Here is a 21625-nt window from a genome sequence, read left to right as displayed (position 1 = left end):
GATGTCACTCAGTGGCTAAGTAGCTTTGTGGGTGATGTAGGCGAGCACAGTGCAAACTGCATCCTGTCTGAAAGGCAATTAAGACTTGCATTCCGTAAATGTGTTCATCCTGCTCATAGTTTAGTTTGAGAATCCAAGCACACTGGAGAGCATTTCTCCTGCTGGGTTACTGACAGCATTGTAAGCTGAGGAGTCCAAGGCCTGCTCTCGGCATTTTATTATTTGCATTGAGAAACATTAGGATTGGGTGCCCCAAAACTGTAGTTTACAGCCTACCTGGCTATCACTCCTGAATTGCTTTGTGAGACCTCAGCTTAAAAAAAAAAGAGCTGAAGCTTGTTTACCAACGACTCCACTTCAGTTTTCAGCTTCTCTCATCAGTTATCCATCAGTGCATGATGTCACATGGATTATTTTTTAGCAAATGAAAATATAATAAAAAATAAATAAAAATATATATTAAAGGAGCTATTTGTAATTTCCAGCCATCTGGATCAAACGAATAGAGGGCAGTATTGCCCCCTTTCTCAAGATTTCGTTCGAACCCTTTTTGCTGTTTATCTTATATATTTCTGTATTCGTTTCTATGCAAACTGTAAAGACCAAAATAATTACTACTGTGTAGATATTAATGTACCCAAATATTCACCATTGCTCAGTTGCATTCTTTTGTTACACAATAAGTCCTAAATAAAACTTTTGGAGGTATACATTGATACTAAGTTTTGAGAACAGCTCACTCTATTGGTGTAACAATCACCAATAGAGTGTACGCAGGCATACTAAACGACCACTGTAATAAACATTTAAGTAAAGCTGACACAAAAGCCTTTCCAGCAGGTTGGAAGGTTTCATTTCAGTTACTGTCAACACAAAAAGCCCTTCATGTTTTGCCATTTATTACAAAGTTTAAAAAATGTACAAAAATATCAGTGCAATAGTGAACACTATTTTATTAGAGGAAGGAATATGCCTTTGTGTCTGGTGCATAAAAAATGAAGTGTAATTACTGCAACAGTCAAGAACATAAATATAACATACAAAAATTACAATGAGAAATATAAGGAAATAATATATGTATCTATATGTATGTTTTAGACTCATAAAGCTGTACAGTTTTTTCCACACCTCTTCATCATGGGATGTGTTAAAGTTCACAGTATGGAGAGTATATGTCATGGGATGATGGTCAAAGATGTCAGCTGATGTAATGTATAAAGACAGATGTCCACCAGGGTGGTAATTCATCATTGGGGGTGGCTGGACTGGAATTCTGCTCCTAAAAAGACAAAGGTAGAGCAAGGCAGTTAGTTTAGTCAGACACATTTTATAATGTTTTTATTAGAACATGTCCATACTGTGTTTATTATACAGTGTGAACAGTGATGTGATCAGGCTCAGATATATACAGTGGGCACAAGAAAGCTCGCAAACAGTTTGCTGAAGACAAGCAGACTAAGGACATGGATTACTGGTATCATGTCCTGTGGTCTGATGAGACCAAGATAAACTTATTTGGTTCAGATGGTGTCAAGCATGTGTGGCGGCAACCAGGTGAGGAGTACAAAGACAAGTGTGTCTTGCCTACAGTCAAGCATGGTGGTGGGAGTGTCATGATCTGGGGCTGCATGAGTGCTGCCGGCACTGGGGAGCTACAGTTCATTGAGGGAACCATGAATGCCAACATGTACTGTGACATACTAAAGCAGAGCATGATCCCCTCTCTTCGGAAACTGGGCCGCAGGGTAGTATTCCAACATGATAACGACCCCAAACACACCTCCAAGACGACCACTGCCTTGCTAAAGAAGCTAAGGGGAAAGGTGATGGACTGGCCAAGCATGTCTCCAGACCTAAACCCTATTGAGCATCTGTGGGGCATCCTCAAATGGAAGGTGGAGGAGCGCAAGGTCTCTAACATCCACCAGCTCCGTGATATCGTCATGGAGGAGTGGAAGAGGATGCCATTGGCAACCTGTGAAGCTCTGGTGAACTCCATGCCCAAGAGGGTTAAGGCAGTGATGGAAAATAATGGTGGCCACACAAAATATTGACACTTTGGGTACAATTTGGACATTTTCACTTATAGGTGTACTCACTTTTGTTGCCAGCGGTTCAGACATTAATGGCTGTGTGTTGAGTTATTTTGAGGGGACAGTAAATTTACACTGTTATACAAGCTGTACACTGACTACTTTACATTGTAGAAAAAGTGTCATTTCTTTTGTCCCATGAAAAGATATGGTCCGGTCAGATTCAGGCAACTCACCTCTCGACTCCGCCCCCCACCCTCACAGAGGGCAGGTACAGTGCAACGAGCCAGCCAGGAACCCAGAAAAAAGGTCTCTCCATTATTTAATAGGCTTTGCTATGAAGTTATGTTGCTGTGGGCTTATATAATATTTCAAAATAATAGTAGTTATAGCACTGGTAAAAAATAGTATTTTTTTTTTCTCCCCCCGTTAGCGGCGCCCCCCATGGATGACAGCGCCCTTAGCATTCGCCTATACAGCCTATGCCCAGGGCCAGCTCTGGTGTTCACTGTCTGATAACTAAATAGGTCCGTCACTCAACAAAATATAGAGAAATGTCCCACAAAGCAATGTTACATGACCAAACAACAGTAACGTAGTAACTGGTAGTGTCTTTGGCAACTTATATGAGGAAAAAAATACTGCAGTTATACGTGGAAAAGTCTCTGTCCTCCTGTCTGTCCTACCAACTCTAACTCACCAAGTGTTTGTCGGGTGAAAAAAATCACCGCAGCGGTCAGCCCTCCCGACCAAGACTTCAGTGAACTTTCCCCCAGAAGGGTTAGGGTTAACTTTGTCACTTTCTAAGATGCCTTTTTGAAATTTTTTAATGCGAATATCAGAAAAATAATATGACTTGCTGTGCGGTCGACTGGACCAACAGACAGGAGGGAACGGACAGATGCTGGTGTTTTGGATTTACAAATGGCCCTGTTAGCGTTAACCTGCAGACAGCTGCTGGAGCTGGCAAGTTTCAGACTAAACACCTGGAGTTGAGGAAAGCAGGAGTTTGAAAGACTTTTCTTCCAATTTATGAAAGCTTTCACCCCCATCTGACTTTTCTCTTCAAGGTGAAACAGTTTGTCACTGCCATCATTCCTTATGGTTCATCCAATCAGTCACACTCGTTCAGTTGAGTAGTGCTTTTGTCTTTTTGGTTTAAGTGAGCCACTTCTCAGCTACATGCTCTTGTTGGGTTCAGGGCTAAACAGCTGTTTATTTGAGAAACTCTCAGTACACAGTGTACAAAACTGCTGATTGTTACCAATTACATGCACCAGCAACAGGGTCTGGGTGAAGGTCAGAGGATCACTTTTCACAGTCTACATCAAAAGTGCCGATTGACAGACTAACCTTACCATCCTACAGCCTCACCAACACAGTTGTGGTTAATAAAGCTTTGTAGCATGCTGCCACTAAACACCCTGCACTGTCTTCAACATTGAGACAAGGAGTCTGATGCTTGGTTCAGCGCTGTCTTTCTTAACATGTTCTGTGTCTCAGCAAGCGAGTGATGGCAGTCAACAGACACACACAGAGTGTGCTCTTGATCTGACAGAGACCAAGAGAACAGGGCCTGATGTTGTGGATTAGAAAGTGCTGTAATCCGTGACCCAGCCGGTAGCACTGCAACCTGTCTGCCAGAGCACAGTGGACTTCTCCAAGCCCTGCTGCAGACATGGGTGTACCATGTGTGCATATGCACGAGTAAATGAGAGAGAGAGAGAGAGATTTTTCAAGAAAGCTTTTGACTCTATTTGGCATGAAGGGCTCTATTACAGGCTTCTACACTGTGGTATAGGGGGCAAAATGTACGATCTGGTTAAATCAATGTATTTGGAAAATATGTGTGCTGTTAAAATTGGAGACAAACAAACTGAATTCTTCACCCAGAGAAGAGGTGTACACCAGGGTTGCAATTTAAGTACGACTTTATTTAACGTGTATATAAATGAACTTGCTGTTGGATCAATGTGTTGCTCCTGGCCTCTTCCTCCAAGATAGAGAGGTGAAGTCTCTGTTTTATGCTGATGACCTTGTTCTACTGTCTCCTACTGAACAAGGACTACAGCAGCAGCTGGACATAGTAGAAAAGTAGTCAGAACTGGGCCCTGGCAGTAAATATGAAGAAAACTAATATCATGATCTTTCAAAAACGCCCCAGATGTCAGGAGAACAAACACCAATTTACCATAAATAATCATATCATTGAACATAGCATGAGTTATACCTACCTTGGTATAACCATTACAGCATCAGGGAGTTTCAACATGGCAGTGAATGCACGAAAAGAAAAAGCTAGAAGAGCCCTACATGCAATTAAGAGAACATTTTATAATTTCCAAATTCCAGTCAAAATCTGGCTTAAAATATTTGATAGTGTCATCCAGCCCATTGCGCTGTACGGTAGTGAAGTCTGGGGTCCACTCAGTCATCAGAGCTATACCCGCTGGAACAAACATCCAACAGAGTCTTTACATGCAGAATTCTGCAGATACATTTTACACGTACACAGAAACACACCAACAAATGCATGTAGAGCAGAATTAGGCAGATACCCACTGATAATTAACATTCAAAAGAGAACGCTCAACTTTTTTTAACCACCTGAAATCCAGCCAGAGACACCCTCCACTCCAAAGCCCTCCAAACCCAAGAGCTGAGCCCAGAAAAGAGTCCCCTATGTCAGTTGGTACTGAGGCTAACTGCCCCCTCTCAGACACAGTCTGACCAGCCTCACAACAACACTGCTCTCCAAACACCAATCAGAGTAAAGCAAATTATAATACAATGTAAAGAAACCTACCTGGAACATTGGAAAGAAGAAACTAAAAGCCAAAGTAGATTAGAATGTTATCTAGCCCTAAAAAGAGATTATGAATTAGCAGAATATCTCTCTACTGTCAGAGATAGAAAGCAGAGACAGATCCTCACCAAGTACAGGCTCAGTGACCACAAACTGACAATCCAAACAGGAAGACACAAACAATCATGGCAACCAAAAGAAAACACAACATGTGGTCACTGCTCGACAGGTGAGGTTGAGACAGAGATGCACTTTCTCCTACAATGTAAAACATTCAACGAAACCAGGAACATTTATTTTAACAAGTTTAATTCGGTAATCTCAGATTTCAAAGAGCTAAACGACATATCAAAATTAAAAATACTCCTGGGAGAAGGAACCTGAGGCACAGTGAATGACCGACACACACACACACACACACACAGGCATACGCACACACACACACACACACTGTATATACTGTATATATAATTAATGTAAATCAATCTTGGTGTTGTTTGTGTTGTTATTTGTTATGTTCTGTCCGAAAGTTTGGACAAGTTTTGCTTTGATGCTTTGGCAACATTGTTGCAACATTGTAAAACTTTCATGCCAATAAAGCCCCTTTGAATTGAATTGAATTGAGAGAGAGAGAGAGAGAGAGAGAGAGAGATAATGAGCTAGACACACTCTCTGAGTAATATGACACGTGTTGAGGGCCTAAGAGTAAGAGGCAGGTCTACGCTGCTCGGATGAGCACACTATATATAGAGCAGAGCACAAGGTTTACATGCAGAACGACAATCAGTCGACACAGTCCAGCTCACTTACAGGCAGTACAAGGAACTCACTGCTGGTAAGTATGTGGTTTTTCAACTATTTTTGAAAATAATTCTCAGAGAAAGAGCTGCTCATGAGGCAGATACAGACTCTTTAGGCAACTTTGATATTGGTGGGTAGAGCCAATTAAGCATAGTTATAGATAAGTAGTGGTACTGAAGCTCGGTGAAAAAGCTATGCTGTATAAGCTGCTATGTCTAATGCTCTTGCATGGAAAATTGAGTTTTTACAACTTGGGCTCATTCCTATTGGTTATGATTAGGGCTGAACAATTATTATTTTATACATAAGGATTGAGGTGCTGTTTAAAACCTAAAAAAACCCAAATGCAATCATTTACAAATGAACTGTGTTTACTGACAACAGTTTTAGAAAGTGTTCCTGAGCTTGTGTAGTAATATCCTTTATACGCTTTACAAGCATGTGTGTGACAAAGTGATGAAACTTCCTTTGCTTGTGAACACTGAGCCTTTCGAGGATGCTCCTTTCATTCCCACTATGATCCTATCATCTGTTACTAATGAACGTGTTTACCTGTGGAATGTTCCAAACAGGTGTTTTTGGAATGTTAAACATCTTTCTCAATCTTTTGTCACGCCTGTCCCAACTTGTTTGAAACCTGTTGCGGCATCGAATTCAGAATAAGCCTATATTCACAAAAATCGATGAAGTTGATGAGGTACAACATTAAAAATATTGTTTTTGTTTCCAATTAAGTATATGTCAAAGGATTAACAAATCATCACATTCTGATTTATGTTTTACACAGCATCCCAACTTTTTTTGGAAACAGGGTTGTTCTTGTACAATTTCATTTACATGCTGTTTACTTTCTGACATTGTTACTTGTGTTAGCTTAGCTTCCTCTTTATCGCTAGCCAGCTTACTTTGTCTCAAGCTTCTGAGGTTGATGAATTTTATGTTTCTGTCTTTTATTCTGTCCAACACAGTTGTGATTCATTAGATTATCTGGATAATTATGGAAGAATTATCCTATCTTTATTCAAGAGCGTAGATTTTCAGTTTGAGAGCATAATTTAATTCCTTTTCAGTGACACAGCTCCTTCTCGTGCTCAGATTTATTCTCCTCATGCTCACATTTTGTGCTCACACTGAGATGTCTGCTGCTTTCTTTCAAAATGTGCTTGAACTCAAAAATCACATTCTTGTGCTCACATTTCTTCTTTGTAATAAGCTCAACCTTCAACACAGCATCCACTTGTAAGCTCTCAGAATTATACCATGCTGGAATAGTAAAGTTCCAAAGTAATAATTATTGACAAAACCTAACCAGTATTTGGTTGTGTTGCTGTTTTTAGGACTTGTATGAATACCGGTAAGCAGCAAAAGCCAGTGCTCACAGGCCAGAGGTTTAAGACCAGGAAAAGGGGTGAGTACAATATAGAGCTTTTAGGTAATGTTTGCATCATATGACCCTTGTATTAGCTATAAGACAGTGGTGATCCTGACCAAAGCATGGCTAACAGCTAAACAATAAACAAAAGGGAACAAAAGGTGAGCAGCCCAGTTTACAAAGGTCAACAATCAATTCCAAGAGTATACGACTGGTCACACCACAAGATGGCATAGGAAAATTCATCTGTGTCCATGGTTACATACTGACAAATCAGAGGATAGTTGGCAAACTGTTACTGGTGAATCACCAAGTCGGCTTTCAGACTGAATAATGAAATATGATTCAAGAAGTGCATTTGCAGTAATGGCTTCATGAATTTGAAAATTTTGGAGACACCAAACCAGTGAACAGAAGTGAATGATACTATCTGACAGGATTTTCATTAATTTATTCTTTCATTGTGCGATCACCATGAAAACAATAGAAACACGACTTTCATGTTGTGTATTTTACCAGCACTGATAGAATTTGATTGGTCAACACAGAGGTTTTGCTGTCAGGGCATGAGATGAGAAGGTTCAGCATCATCAGTGTATGTATGAATTACTGTAAGTCGCTTTGGACAAAAGCATCTGCTAAATGTAAATGCAAGCTCCACAATGAAAGGAGAACAGATGAGATCTAGAACATAAACATCATATTTTGAGGACAAGGAGGCCTCATGCCATCCTGTCAATAGGTAGGACTGGTTTGGTCAGAGACATTATAGATAAGGACTTTGGTATCGTTCAAACTTTTGCAACTCTGGCACTGATATGATCTTTGAATTTCAGCACTGATACCAAACATGTCACTATTTTTCCAGTAAACAAAGCAACCGCAGTTTTAAATTTGAAAAAATGTGTAGAAAAATGTTTTTTTTTACTTAATTACAAACATGTAAGTGATGCCTTCCACACTGGAGATCAAAACACAGTAATCATAGCCTCTCGGTATGATCTCAGCTGTCCACTCAGTGCCTTGGCGAGTTGTTATAATACATCAATTTTCATCATCACAATTTTTAAGCATTTTCAGTCTTCAAGTGTGACCATTCAGAACAGCTAAAAGATAAGATAAAATAGCACTTTATTTACTCTGACATAAACTGTTTTGCCACAGTTGTAGTACAAAGAAGGAAAGAATATATAATATATGCAGAAAAACAAAGCATATATAAGAACGAAATATTATCTGTAAGGTACATTAACCAAATGTACACAATGGTAGAAATGCAACAGGTTAACAGTAAATATCATAAATGTAAACTGCTTAACAATAAGTGCAAATCCATAATATACACAATGCCTCTGGTTAACTGTTGTGATCATAAATATATACTGGTGAATAGTTTATGCTTGTTGTGGTCGCAAAACACATCTTAGAAAGTAGCACAACTGACCCATATACTGTTGATAATGAAGTGCAGTCTAAACTGAATAGAAACCAGTGGCTGAAAAAAACTTAAATCTTAAACACTATGGTTGATATAAAACATGAGCAGTTATGTAAAGTTTATGGAGTATTCAGTTAAAAAGTTGACTTTGCATTATTATTGTATGCATTTTCTTATGTATTTCTTGCACTGATCATGTGATCCACTGTCCTAGATGAAAAGGAGAAGTTTGAGCCAACAGTTTTTCGAGACACCATTGTTTCAGGCCTCAATGAAGCCGGCGGTGACTTGGATGCTGTAGCCAAGTTTCTAGATGTCACAGGGTCACGACTGGACTACAGACGCTATGCTGACACTCTGTTTGACATCCTCATCGCAGGAAGCATGCTTGGTGAGTGTCATTGTGATTGTCTAGACTGGCTGGGCTTATCACTACTGGCTTTTACTCAGGCTATTGAGTATATCTCTGGATTACTGCATGTACTTGGGTGCTCAGCCATGTTGGGACAATACATTCCTTTAATTGCCCAATTTGATTTAATTCCTCGTTAAGACTTATTTGTATTATAATAGGCAGTATATTTACTATTTAGTCTTTCAGTGGAGGGAGAGAGTCGGAGAGGATTAGGGTTACATAATTCTCCAGGTATGTTTGGTTTGAAAGACATCCAATTTCATCAGCAGTTGTGATCAAATAATATAATTATCAGTTGGTGAAAATCAATATAAGTATGAAACTATGCTGTTCCTATTTAAAGGTGGACTATGTAGTTTTTTGGGAAGAAAATTAAATCAGAAAAAAACTTTAATCACTGAACAACACAATTGCATTTTTTTACTTTGTTTTATATTTGCAGGCCCCTTATAAGACAGCACTCTGGGGACAGCTTGTTTTTTTTAGTTATGGAAATACGTAATATGTAGAGTTTGTATTATTACTTTATTAATATTGTAAATGTTACCTTTCTTAGTTTGAATTTATTTTCCAAAACCAAATAGTTACCCTTTAAAAAGGAAGACAGTGACATTATTGTATTTTGTACTAACCATCAATATTCCTCAATACAAGACTGGAAGGAGGTCAGTCTGGTCATATCCTGGCGGAGCCCTACACCGGTTCAGTTATTCACACGGACAAGGACAAAGAGATCACACTAGCTTTGTCAGATTAACACAGTAATCCCCACTAATCAAAGAGATCCCCTCACTAAGAACCAGAGAACTCAAGGTACCCGTTATTCAGTTTCACTACATTTAGTAGCACAGTTAATGAAACAATACTGTTGAAGAAAGATCTCATCTTGTTGTGTCAGCCAGGCCATTGTATTCTCATTCTCTGACACTTCATTGGATAAAATTATTTGCAGAGTGTTTATTGTAACAGCTTGAAGAATTTCAGACTTCATTTTTCCTGAGAACCAGAGATGGGATCTTCCCCATGGTATTACATACCATATGCGGAGATCATCTAAAGTTATTAGAACCATTGTTACATAAGTAACTCTTGTTCGGCGTGTTGTCTTCCATATCAAATTCAAATCACACTTTGGTCCGCTGATAATTGCAATTGAAAGGCAATACATTATACTGCCAGTGAAGACCACTGTAGCAATTACAGTTGTAGTGAATATGATCCCTCAGACTCACATGAGGTGAGATGAAAATCATGGCTGAAAAGTGTGTTGACAGGGGAAGGTCAGAGCTCTACTTTAACCTTTGTAACCTTATGATTGCTCCTAATCTGTCTGTAGTATGGCTTCTTCCTGTTTACATCTTGCTGTAGACTGTATGTCCTTACACACACACACACACACACACACACACACACACACACACACACACCCAACCTGTCCTTTAATCTGTCTAACTAGTTCATTCTCTGTGACTGCCAGGCAGCATTCAGGGTGGCTCACTATCTGTTAAGCCAATTACAGTTAAAAGGTTTGCTCTCAGCCTGAAGGAAGGGTTCACTGCTTTAATTACAATACAATAAAACACACCAGTGATGAATGAGTGGAACACAAACTACTTTGTCACAAAAACAATCATGAAGTTTGGTTCAGTAATGAATTTACTATAGGTCTTCTGAAAATGTGACCAAATCTGCTGGATCAAAAATATACATACAGTAATTCTAATATTTGGTTAAATGTCTCTTGGTAATTTAAACCTCAGTTAGCTGCTTTTGATAGCCATCCTCAAGCTTCTGGTCGTCTCTGGATGAATATTTAACCTCTTCTCTTGACAGAATCGGTGGAGTTCAACTAAATTTGTTGTCTTCCTGGCACATACTTGTTTCTTCAGCACAGTCCACATGTTCTTGATGGGGTTCAAGTCAGGACTTTCCAAAACCTCCATTCTAGCCTGATTGATCCATTCCTTTACCACTTCTGATGTGTGTCTGGGATCATTGTCCTGTTGGAACACCCAACTGCACCCAAGAGCCAATCTTCTGCTGATGATTTTAGGTTTTCTTTACCGAGACTCATTGACAGCCACGAAGGCATACTCATCATGCATGCTAAAATCCTCGTTCTAAAGAGCTCACAGTCTTAGAGGTTTCTCTCTATGTAGTTTTTTTTTTGTCTGACTTATCCAGCTTGTGGACAGGAGTTTGATGATTACCTGACTCTGTTTCGGAGGCACAGGTTTCTATCACGTTCAGTTCACCTGCAACGCAGCAGCACGGCTTCAACAATTTAGGACACCTACTCAGGGTGCCTCGACTACAGTTGCACTGTCGCAACTTCACTGCTTCAAGTTTCATCTGCCACATGGATTACCTGCATGTTGCCCCTGCACGAACCAAAAAAAAAAAACTCAAGCCGAACTTCTCCCTTCACTCGCCTCTCCTCCACTACTCCATCACCAGATGTTATCCCAAAAGCCACAAGCTTTGTTGTCTCCATACCCTTACCCTAAGGCTGCCTTTCTCAAACTATGGTACCACTGGTGGTACGCAGGCTCCCTCTAGTGTACTTCCGAAACCTTCGAAATAGCCTGCTTTTAAAAAAAATTAATAAAATTGTTTTAAAAACGTATAACACTATCAAAATGCTAGGAAGTATCCACAGCACCAACAAGCTGCAAACAGTGAAAAACTGTAAGAAAATATGATGCCAGTTACATTAAATTTGGATTCAGCTGGAGCGGGACGGAGGAAGAGCCCAGCCCCACTGTGTGGTATGTGGTGATGTTTTGAGTAATGAGAGCATGAAACCATCACATCTCAAACGGCATCTCGCCACCAAACACGCAGCGCTGACAGAGAAACCAGTTGATTTTTTTTAAGAAAGCGGGATGAACTGAAGCAGTCCAAGTCCACCATTCAATCTTGTGTGTGTGTGTTGTTACAAGGACTGTCTTTACAGGGACTTACAGTTGTTATTGTTAATGTTCTCACTTGCTCAGTGTACGTAGCCTTCTGTATGTGTGTGAGAGGTTGCCCCTTTATTATAGTTGTTTGAAAGAGTTTAATATGGCGTGATATTTGTGCCACATTTGTGAAGGAACAGTGGGAGATTGTGAGCACAGAAAAATATATTTTGCAAGCACATAAATTATATTTTGAAGAGAAAATATACGCAAGCAAAACATAATTTCATTTGAGCAAACAAAAACATATTTTGTGCTCAATAAATGTATTTGCATGTTTGCTTTTATCTATTTTAACGCACAATAACAACCTCTGCGCTCTCAAACTCTTGTTGTCAGTTCTAGTGCTACTCCTTTGCACAGTGTGATTATGGCTGACAAGTCAACAATAAATAATATTCCTATTGGGAATAACTTTGACTCCTGTTTGAACTACATTTAGCTGAATAGGGTTGCCTAATTCTACTACTGTATTTTTACATGGGTCATAATGGTGGTACTTGGAGAGCTAGATATTTTCTGAGGTGGTACAGGATGTAAAAGGTTTCAGAACCACTGGTCTAACCCACACAACATTCAGCTCTACACTGATGCTGCCCCTTCTGCTGGTTGGTGCAGCCAATGGTGGTTCTAAGCCACATGGGCAGCCAAGTTCCTTGAGTTCTTTCAAAAACCTCTTCAACCATCTTCGTCAGTTTTCTAAATCAATCCCCACAATTGGTGTCTCAACACACAATTGAGACACCAATTACCGGCTTTCGCTATGCGGAGACTGGCATGATATGAGTGTAACCGGCGTCATATTTTCTTACAGTTTTTCGCTGTTTGCAGCTTTTTGGTGCTGTGGATACTTCAGGGATACCGCTGTAATCAATGTCATCCACTGCCGTTTCTGCTGTAACATTATTATCCTCCTGATCCAGACTTCTCCTAAGAGATCCTATTTGGAGCCACGACTGCATTGTTTTTAACTCTTTTTAGCTTCCTCCGCTTACGATCTTTTTCTTCACCTTGTAACAGCTTGGCGCGCGCTCCACAACTTAACAACGTAGCAGGCTGGCCGGTGTATCAAACAAAACAAAAAATACAGTTAAGGCTAAACTTATTTTAAACCCATCAGTTTTCTCTGCTCATTAACATTTCTTCAAAAAAACTACAGAGTGCCAGGCCTGGCCTGTTAGTTATACAAACCAACTGCAAGCAAAACTACATATAAGTTACACATTAAACGGGTCTCTATGTCTGACTCAAACTACTAACTCATAACGTTGACGACTAATAACAGCTGAACAGTTTGGGTCCCCCTTCATATGCCTCACAGTGGTTTGGTCCACTCCTTACCAAGCCTGCATCTCCACACACATTAGCATGGGTAGGAGTGTCTGGAGCAGTCTCTGGGAGTGTGTTGGTGGTGGTGGCTGACCTCTTGCAAGCAGCTACTTTACAACAGTTAACTTAGACCCAAAGATGTGATTGCCAAACCACGTTTTCGGTTTTAACTAGACTCAATTTTGTTCTGCCTGTTACCTCACAGGTGAATCCTGTGTCACACTGTTGGTACTTAGCAGCTGTATCTTTTAACATGCTAGTATGATCCTTAGTTATTTACCTTTCAGTGATCCAGTATAGTCTAAAAGCAGTCATCAACGTCTCTTCTCTATACATTTAATACAACAGTAGCTTTGATAGCACCTCAGGTGTCCCCTTGAGGAGTTACTTTTGAGAATTTTTATTTGTTTATGAAATATCCGTCATGAGCAGTGTCACAGCAGCAAGACGAGACTTAGTCACTCGCCCAGTTTTGGGTTATATCCATGTCAAATGGCTGCTGAATGGGATCTGCCATATGTTGGGCTTAGGAACTTTTTGAGAAATCCAACCGCTCCCTAGGTTTGATTGTGATGGAGATAATAAGGATAGCTTTGTCCGCTTTACTATAGATCTACTGAATGTAGGGGTAGCCAGTAGTGGTTGAGATTTCTTTGTTCTTCTTGTGTCACATGCCCACATCACAAAAGTCTAAGCAAAAAGCCTGAAAGAACAAAATAAATATTAAGTAGTGCTTAGTATGTGAGCTCACAGTCAGTTGGATTCCAAATTTATATTTATTTTATCCGCTGAGTGACCATCACATGACTGTCCTGCTTGCTTGTCAAGCTTGGGACCTCAATAAGAGCTAACTTTAAAGCTTGTACTCCTTTCTTCAGCTCCTGGGGGGACTCGTATTGATGAGGGTGACAAGACCAAAGTTACAGCATACTGCGTATTCACCAGTGAGGAGAGCCACTCCGCCCTACGCCTATATGCTCAGGTACACCCAGATTTCCCTCTATACTGACTGTGCTAAGCAAGAGGGAAGAGGACATGTTTTTAAACTCATGTAGACATAATGTTTATTATTTCACTTATAATGTCACTATCTAAATTTTGATTGCAGGTTTTCAATAAGCTTATCAGGAGATACAAATATCTGGAGAAGGCCTTTGAGGAGGAAATCAAAAAGGTAAAGGCTTAATAATATATTATTCATATCATCAACTATTTTGTGTATATGCCTACTTTAATACTCTAAATAGTAGACTATATAGTAGATTATCCCACAATGCAACATGAGAAGCTTTTGTTTCCTCACCTCCAGCAGCACTGTTATGAAAAAAAATTAATTAACAGACAGTGCTATTACTCATTGGATATATAAATATATCAGAAGGAGGAAGACAAAGAAGAAGGGTAACCCACACTTGCTCAATAAAATGCATTATATTATTATATAAAAAGCTACAACATTAAAACTTTTTTCTAATCAGTAGTTCATAATTTATATGATATAGAAAAAGAAGGAGCCTGCAAAGGGACAAAAGCATAAATGAATGCCATGTTCAAATGGTTTTCATGCGTACAGTGTTGGTATTGGTTTGCTCTATGTTGTTGTGTAGCTGCTGCTCTTCCTGAAGGCCTTCAGTGAGTCGGAGCAGACCAAGCTAGCCGTGCTGACAGGCATCCTGCTGGCCAACAGCGCCCTACCACCTCCCATCATCACCAGCCTCTTCACTGAGAGTGTGGTCAAAGAAGGTGAGAATACAACTCTACTACTACTCTACTCAACTACTAGAAATGATAGCTGCCTTATAGCATGCCTAACTGGGACCAGTAGAGATGGAAAGACGTTTATAGTGGAATTTGTACATATAAAGGCTAAAATGGGTCATTTCTAAGAGAAAGCTTCTTTAGAGTTGATTTGATGCTCAGCCAACAAATTCACAAGATTTTAAAATATGAAACTACTCATGTCAGCGGGTGAATGGGGTAGTAAAAGATACACACAAAAAAGAAAATATGCCATAAATTCTCAGATTCTGTCAGGGGCCTTCACATAACTCAACTAAAACAGAGCCAGACCTTATTTTGAAAAAGAATACTGTATGTCATAAGCAGGCTTTTATTTTTAATTTCTCCTGTTCAAGACCTCGTCCATATTTGCCTGTTATCTTGAAGACAGTATAATGTCCATTTCCATAGCCCAACAACAGAGTCATGCTCACCACTCTGCTGCTCCACCTTTTCTTTTTGACAAGAATTCTGTTTAGGCTTCTCTACTCTGTTTTTTTTTTTATTTTCAAGCACTGTTAAGCTACCGCTAATGAAGCTCAACACTCTATCTAAAGTGTCTATCTAAAGTTTAATGATTCGTAAATAAAATGTAGACTAATACCAAAGAGAACTTTAAAATATTCTTCACTTGAAGGTATTATATTATAAGATGTGTGTGTAATAGTGCAGAAATGAAATCTTCCTTTCATCAGATCTGACTGTACCTCAAGGAAATATTTTGTTGACCGAAGAAGAAAAACTGTTTTTCCAAATTCACTTTTTGCAGGGATATCTGCATCCTTTGCTGTGAAGATGTTCAAAGCATGGATCGCAGAGAAGGACGCCAATTCAGTAACGTCATCTTTGAGGAAGGCAAACCTTGATAAAAGACTTCTGGTAAGAAAAATCTGTGGATTACCATAGTGTGGTAGGATGAGCGCCATCTGTTCCTCTAGAATTAGCATCAGAGAGTAGTCATGTAGGGAACCAATGCTGGAATGCAGAGTACTGGTATCAAGAGCGTTTCCATGGAGATTGTGTTCACCTGTTAACCCCTTCACTTTTCTTTCGTTTCTAAATATGAACCAGGCTGTTCAACATGATCTGCAATTAGGAGTAGGAGGAAGTCCATTTTAATCTCTGCGATTGTGCTCCAATAAAACACCTGAGACCCTGACAGAAACCAAGTCCAGAGCTGTGACTGTGAGCCTTGTTTCCCAACACGAGGGAACACCTCGAGGCAGAGACCTCAGAAATATGTTGTTATGGAATTCTGTTAAACAGGAATCTTTAACTAGCTTTGTATTACTACAATGTTGGTCATATATGCAAGTGAACATTGGTAAACTCATACTGTTTTGCCTGCTCTCAGAGACCCCCACTCTACCACCCAGCAACTAGTGGAGCTTCTGCATTAAGCCAGCTAATGTTCTCTCTTCTGCCTCTCTAATGTAACCTATATTATGATTGACTTGTTTGATTGGCCTTGCTTCTGAGTCCTCCTTTTCTGTGGCCTGTCAATTACCTTCCTCAGTCGTGTATTCTTCTTTCAGGAATCCACTTTCTCTTGTTGAGGTTTGACTTTATGTAGGTGGGCCATGGTCACTCTCATTGTTATTGATAAAAACAAAGACTTAAGAGTGTTTACATGCTCTAAGACATACCCAAAAGTTCCTCCTAAGTGAAAGATATTGTTTTATTATTATTTTGGTAAAAGTGAAAGTCACCCAAATTAATAGTACTTGAGTAAAAGTCTCAAAGTATCTGATATTAAATGTACTTCAATATCGAAAGTATTTTTCTGACCTAAATGTACTTGTATTAAAAGTACAAGTAAAAGTAAAATAAACATGAATTTATACATATGTTTACAGGGTATACTATGGGCTGACTGGATCCAATATTCAGCATTTTTCTGATTGTCAGTATCAGTGTTCTTTTTTTTTCTGGTTGCCAATAAAATAAATGTATTTAAAAATCTTCTAATTTGGTTCTGATGCCCCATATTATCCGCAAAGTATTAGTAATGAAAGTTATGAAATAAATGAGTGAATGAGTAAAAAGTACCATTCTTCTTCTAAAATGTACTGGAGCAGAAATTCCACGCAATTGTACTTAAGTAAAGTACTTGAGTACATTTACTTCAAAACATTCCATCACTGATTAAAATACACTGAAAATAAGATTTTTTTAATTACAGACACAGCAGACAGCCAGGTAAAGACTATGACTTATGAGTCATAATTCAATGTGTTTGGAGATATTTCCCCCAGAAGAAGGGGATCTACAAAAACATATCTACAAAACATATTTCCACACTATGTAGTTTGTTCTGTTTGTCCTTTCTTTCAGGGGATGACGTGTTATTTTTTGTCATTTCTAAAGCAATGGATTTTCTTTTGTTCTTTATAATTAAAGAATTGTTGTTTTCCACCCATGTTGACCTCAGGAGCTGTTTCCTGCTAACAAGCAGAATGCGGAGCATTTCTCTAAGTACTTCAACGAAGCTGGCCTCAAGGAGCTGTCGGACTTCCTGCGTGTGCAGCAGAGCCTGGGAACCCGCAAAGAGCTGCAGAAAGAACTGCAGGAGCGCCTGTCCCAGCAGTGCCCCATCCGAGAGGTACAGGACAGCTGTGGAAGTCATACTGTCAGTGTCATCAGAGTTTGGGCAGGGCCTTACTGTGTGTGTGTGTGTGTGTGTGTGTGTGTGTGTGTGTGTGTGTGTGTGTGTGTGTGTGTGTGTGTGTGTGTGTGTGTGTATGTATGTGTGTGTGTGTGTGTGTGTGTGTGTGCGTGCGTGCGTGCGTGTGTTCAGATGGTGGTGTTCATGAAGGAGGAGATGAAGAGGAACGAGCTGCAGGAGCAGGCTGTGATTGGGTTGTTGTGGACGTGCCTGATGAACGCTGTGGAGTGGAACAAGAAGGAGGAGCTGGTCACTGAACAGGCTCTCAAACACCTCAAAGTAGGTCACACACAGCTGATCACAGTGCTGCACAGTACAACACAGTGTCCCTCATCAGCTCATACATTCTTTCCACTGCAGTCAATAGAGCTTGTGATAGAGGTCGTTCTTAGTGGCTGTTCAAAAATACTATGTGCTCCAGCTTCAGAATGAACAGGAAACAGCAATAAGGCATGTATTTTAAAGGTGTATTATGCAAGTTTTTACAACCAAGTGTTACAACATCAGATCTTGCTCTTGATGAGGTTGTTGATCACTATGATCGATGATTTGGCCACCTCGCCACCTGAGTTCTGGTTTCCACTGTCTGTATTAACCCCGATATTCATCCAGATGTTGTTTCATAATTTCAATAACTGACACTTTATATTTATAAAAAGTTTGTTAGTGACAGCAGCCTGTTAGCAGAGCAGCAGCAGCTTTAGCCCTGCGTCTGTCACGGAGGATGCCTTCAGGCCTGGTACTGCTGTTTAGGCCCAGCACACAAACACTGTGGTCATGTTGGTAAAACAGAAGAAAATCAAGTGGAAGTGTAGAAATACACTTTGGGTTGGGGTTACATGTTTTATCATTATCATTGTTTAATCACCTCAAACTAGGAATCGTGTTTCCGTTGCCTTAGATCAGTTGGTTGCAATCTCCAACCTCACCACTAGATGCCACTAAATCCTACACACTGACCTTTATGATAGAAGCACATCTGTTCTGTACTATGCAAAGCATCTAGTTTTGCTGTTGGTTGGTGTTAGTATTGGTATTGGCCAGAGTATAAAAACTCCCCAAGATCATTCTTGAGTAATACGAAAGGCATCATGTTGAAATATTTCTTTGGTTAAAGTGAAAGTCTCCAATATGAGTAGTAATTGAGTAAAAGTCTTAAAGTATCCGATGTTAAATATATTTAAGTACTCAGAGTAATTTTCTATAGGTAAATGTAAGCATCAAAAGTACATCTAAAAGTAAATGTATACACATGAATGATTATACTGTATACTATGGGTCACCTGATTATCTGATCCAATATTCAACATTTTTCTGACTATGACAATCAGTGTCTTTTTATCCAATTGTCAATAAAATTACATAATTAAAAATGTTCTACTGTGACTATGATGCAGCATATAATCTGTAAAGTAACTAGTAACTAAAGTTATCAAGTGAAGGTAGTTGAGCAAAATGTAGAATATTTGCCTCCAAAACGTAGTCTAGTAGAAAGTAGCAGAAGTAATTCAAAATTGGACTTAAGTACAGTACTTGAGTAAAAGTACTTAGTTACATTCCATCACTGTATTGGCTTCACACTGCTATAATGGTTCTCATCATTTATTGAAAGATAAGAACCATTATACCAAAGTCTGTCACAAGATCCCTACAATTATAAATGAAGATGAGTTTAATGTTCGGCTAACAAGATTTCAGGATCTTTATTAGTGTTGTTACAATACTGGAATTTCTAACTAGGATACAATACTTTGAAAAATATCAGCTTGTCACTCAAATAAAAAAAATGGCTGGTCCACCTTAGTGGTGAGTCCACCTTAAGTGAGCCTGGGTCAAAGTTCTTGCTAACTCTGCCACTAACCCCCTTCATTGTGTTCTGAGGAGTTGTAGCATTTATTCACAGAAAGCGGTCTAAATTGTACACACACTACGTTGTTACAGTCACTACTATAACATTACTGTTACTAACCTCATACTCACCTCGTGTGTGTGTGTGTGTGTGTGTGTGTGTGTGTGTGTGTGTGTGTGTCAACTTGCTGTTGCTGAGAAAAGACAGCAAGTAAGCGCAGCTGGTACCTGTGTATATATACTGCAGACAATGAGTATAGAAACAGTTTAAAATATTCAGAATCAACATGTATTGAAAAATCTATATTTTTGACTAATCCGTAGTGCATGTTTTAACACATCAGTACAAACATAATGTTCTGGAAACCATATTGCCATTGGCTTCAGTACAGGCAGTGTTATTGACGGTATTGGAGAAGCTATTTTGGACCAAGTGAAGCTACAAGCTAGTCTCCATTGGAAGTAACTGAGCTACAACACTTAATTACTTTTGCTGAGTTTGAAGCTACACTACATCCTCCTCAGGAACAGTAGCTCACAACATTGATGCTACATGAGGGCCACTGGGAAATGAACTGTATTTAAACTTAAAGTGTTGCTGCATTTTGCTACATTTAAGGCTACTTCCTGACAATGGCTGTGTGTGTGTTTGATATTAGTGTAGTATTAATAGATATCTCCCACCACAGTCCAAAACATGCAGGTTAGGTTAACTGGCAAATTGTTTTTCCCTATGGTGGGATCATGAATGTGAGTGGTTGTCTCTGTCGGTGACATGTCAGCACACTACTCCAGGCTTTGGTTTTGGTATAAATATTAGTTTTAGTATTGGCATTAGTTTAGATTTTTGTATCTGATTTACTATTAGCCTTGGTATTAAAATTGGGATTAAAATGAATATTGTTAAAGAAACTTCAGGTGTTCACTGTGTGTGTGTGTGTGTGTGTGTGTGTGTGTGTGTGTGTGTGTGTGTGTGTGTGTGTGTTTTCTTTGTCAGCACTATGCTCCTCTGCTGGCAGTTTTCAGCACTCAGGGTCAGTCTGAGCTAGTGCTGCTCCTGAAGATCCAGGAGTACTGCTACGACAACATCCACTTCATGAAGTCCTTCTCAAAGATAGTGGTGCTCTTCTACAAAGGTCAGCATCACGTACTGCATCAAGTATATCAGTTGTACCCTCCTGCGTCTGGTCCTTATGCATCTTTCCAGATGTGTTGTCTTTGGTGTCCATGAGTAGAAGTTTTAAGCTCTTAGCACTGAATGTTTCTCTCTCTAAACACAGCTGATGTCCTGAGTGAGGAGGCCATCTTGAAGTGGTACAAAGTTGCCCATGGTGCCAAAGGGAAGAGTGTTTTTTTGGAACAGATGAAGAAGTTTGTTGAGTGGCTCCAGAATGCTGAAGAAGGCAATAACAATATTACTTATTTCATGTCCTCCACACTCTGTCAGGAGTATTTGTTAGTACTGCAACCAAACAAGGACACTCGTGGATAAATAATAAAGTTTTACTATTTCTGTTCTAAGGGTGCGTTCTACTAATTTCGATACCGCCTTATTTTGTTTTTAAATGATATCATTTATTTACACTGCTGTTTAATAATACCACCCAAGTATAGGTACAGGTATTATCTATATATAGGCCCAATAGAACTTTGGTGCCTAACATCCACTAGGCTGGAGTGGACAGATGTATTTTCAGTCAGCCAAAGGGTTGTGCAAGAAAAGTGTTAATAACGGAAACAAGTGTCCAACACCTTATTTAGTTGAAAATGTTTTTACCTGTCTGGTTTTCTGAGAGTAGAATGATTTAACAGTTATTCCTGAATCACTTTTTATCACGTTGATGCACAACATTGGACATTTAACTCCTTCACAATTCGATATATTGAAAGAAAAGTTATTGGCCAATTTTTCACTTGTTTAAGAGTAAAAACAAAAAACATAGAAAAAAATATGCCTTTGTGATTTAGTAATTTATGGTTAAAAGCATAATTACTACTGTGATATTTGCTAATTTTGAAGCACAAAACAGAGTATTGAGTAATGAGTAACTGAGTAATTCTCAGAGTAACCAGCAGATGGAGCTGTTGTCTGAGGTTGTCTTTCCTTCCTGCCCACAGAGTCAGAGTCAGAGGGGGAAGAGGGCTAGAGGAGGAGCAGCAGGTGGTCTTATGGTCTGTG

General features: G+C 39.4%; 1 protein-coding gene across 4 annotated transcripts; it reads left to right on the top strand.

Moving 5' to 3' along the window:
• The first annotated feature begins 6984 nt into the window (after positions 1-6984).
• On the top strand, positions 6985-21593 carry bzw2 (basic leucine zipper and W2 domains 2). 4 transcript variants are annotated; one of them, XM_073463441.1, is made up of 11 exons: positions 6985-7048; positions 8665-8841; positions 14033-14136; positions 14263-14328; positions 14762-14897; positions 15703-15812; positions 17365-17535; positions 17731-17764; positions 20529-20582; positions 20727-20849; positions 21565-21593. In XM_073463441.1, exons 1-11 carry the CDS (start codon positions 6985-6987, stop codon positions 21591-21593), a joined length of 1068 nt encoding a protein of 355 aa, XP_073319542.1. The 4 variants fall into 4 exon arrangements, with proteins under 4 accessions (XP_073319542.1, XP_073319540.1, XP_073319539.1 ...); XM_073463439.1 differs by lacking the exon at positions 20529-20582 and adding an exon at positions 20444-20480 and having other exon boundaries at positions 17731-17877; XM_073463438.1 differs by having other exon boundaries at positions 17731-17877; positions 20444-20582.
• Positions 21594-21625: the final 32 nt, after the last annotated feature.

Source organism: Pagrus major, chromosome 3, assembly GCF_040436345.1.
Source record: "Pagrus major chromosome 3, Pma_NU_1.0".
In the NCBI taxonomy this organism is placed as follows: domain Eukaryota; kingdom Metazoa; phylum Chordata; class Actinopteri; order Spariformes; family Sparidae; genus Pagrus; species Pagrus major.
Note: the sequence above shows the minus strand (reverse complement) of the source record. Positions and strands in the feature narration are given on the sequence as shown.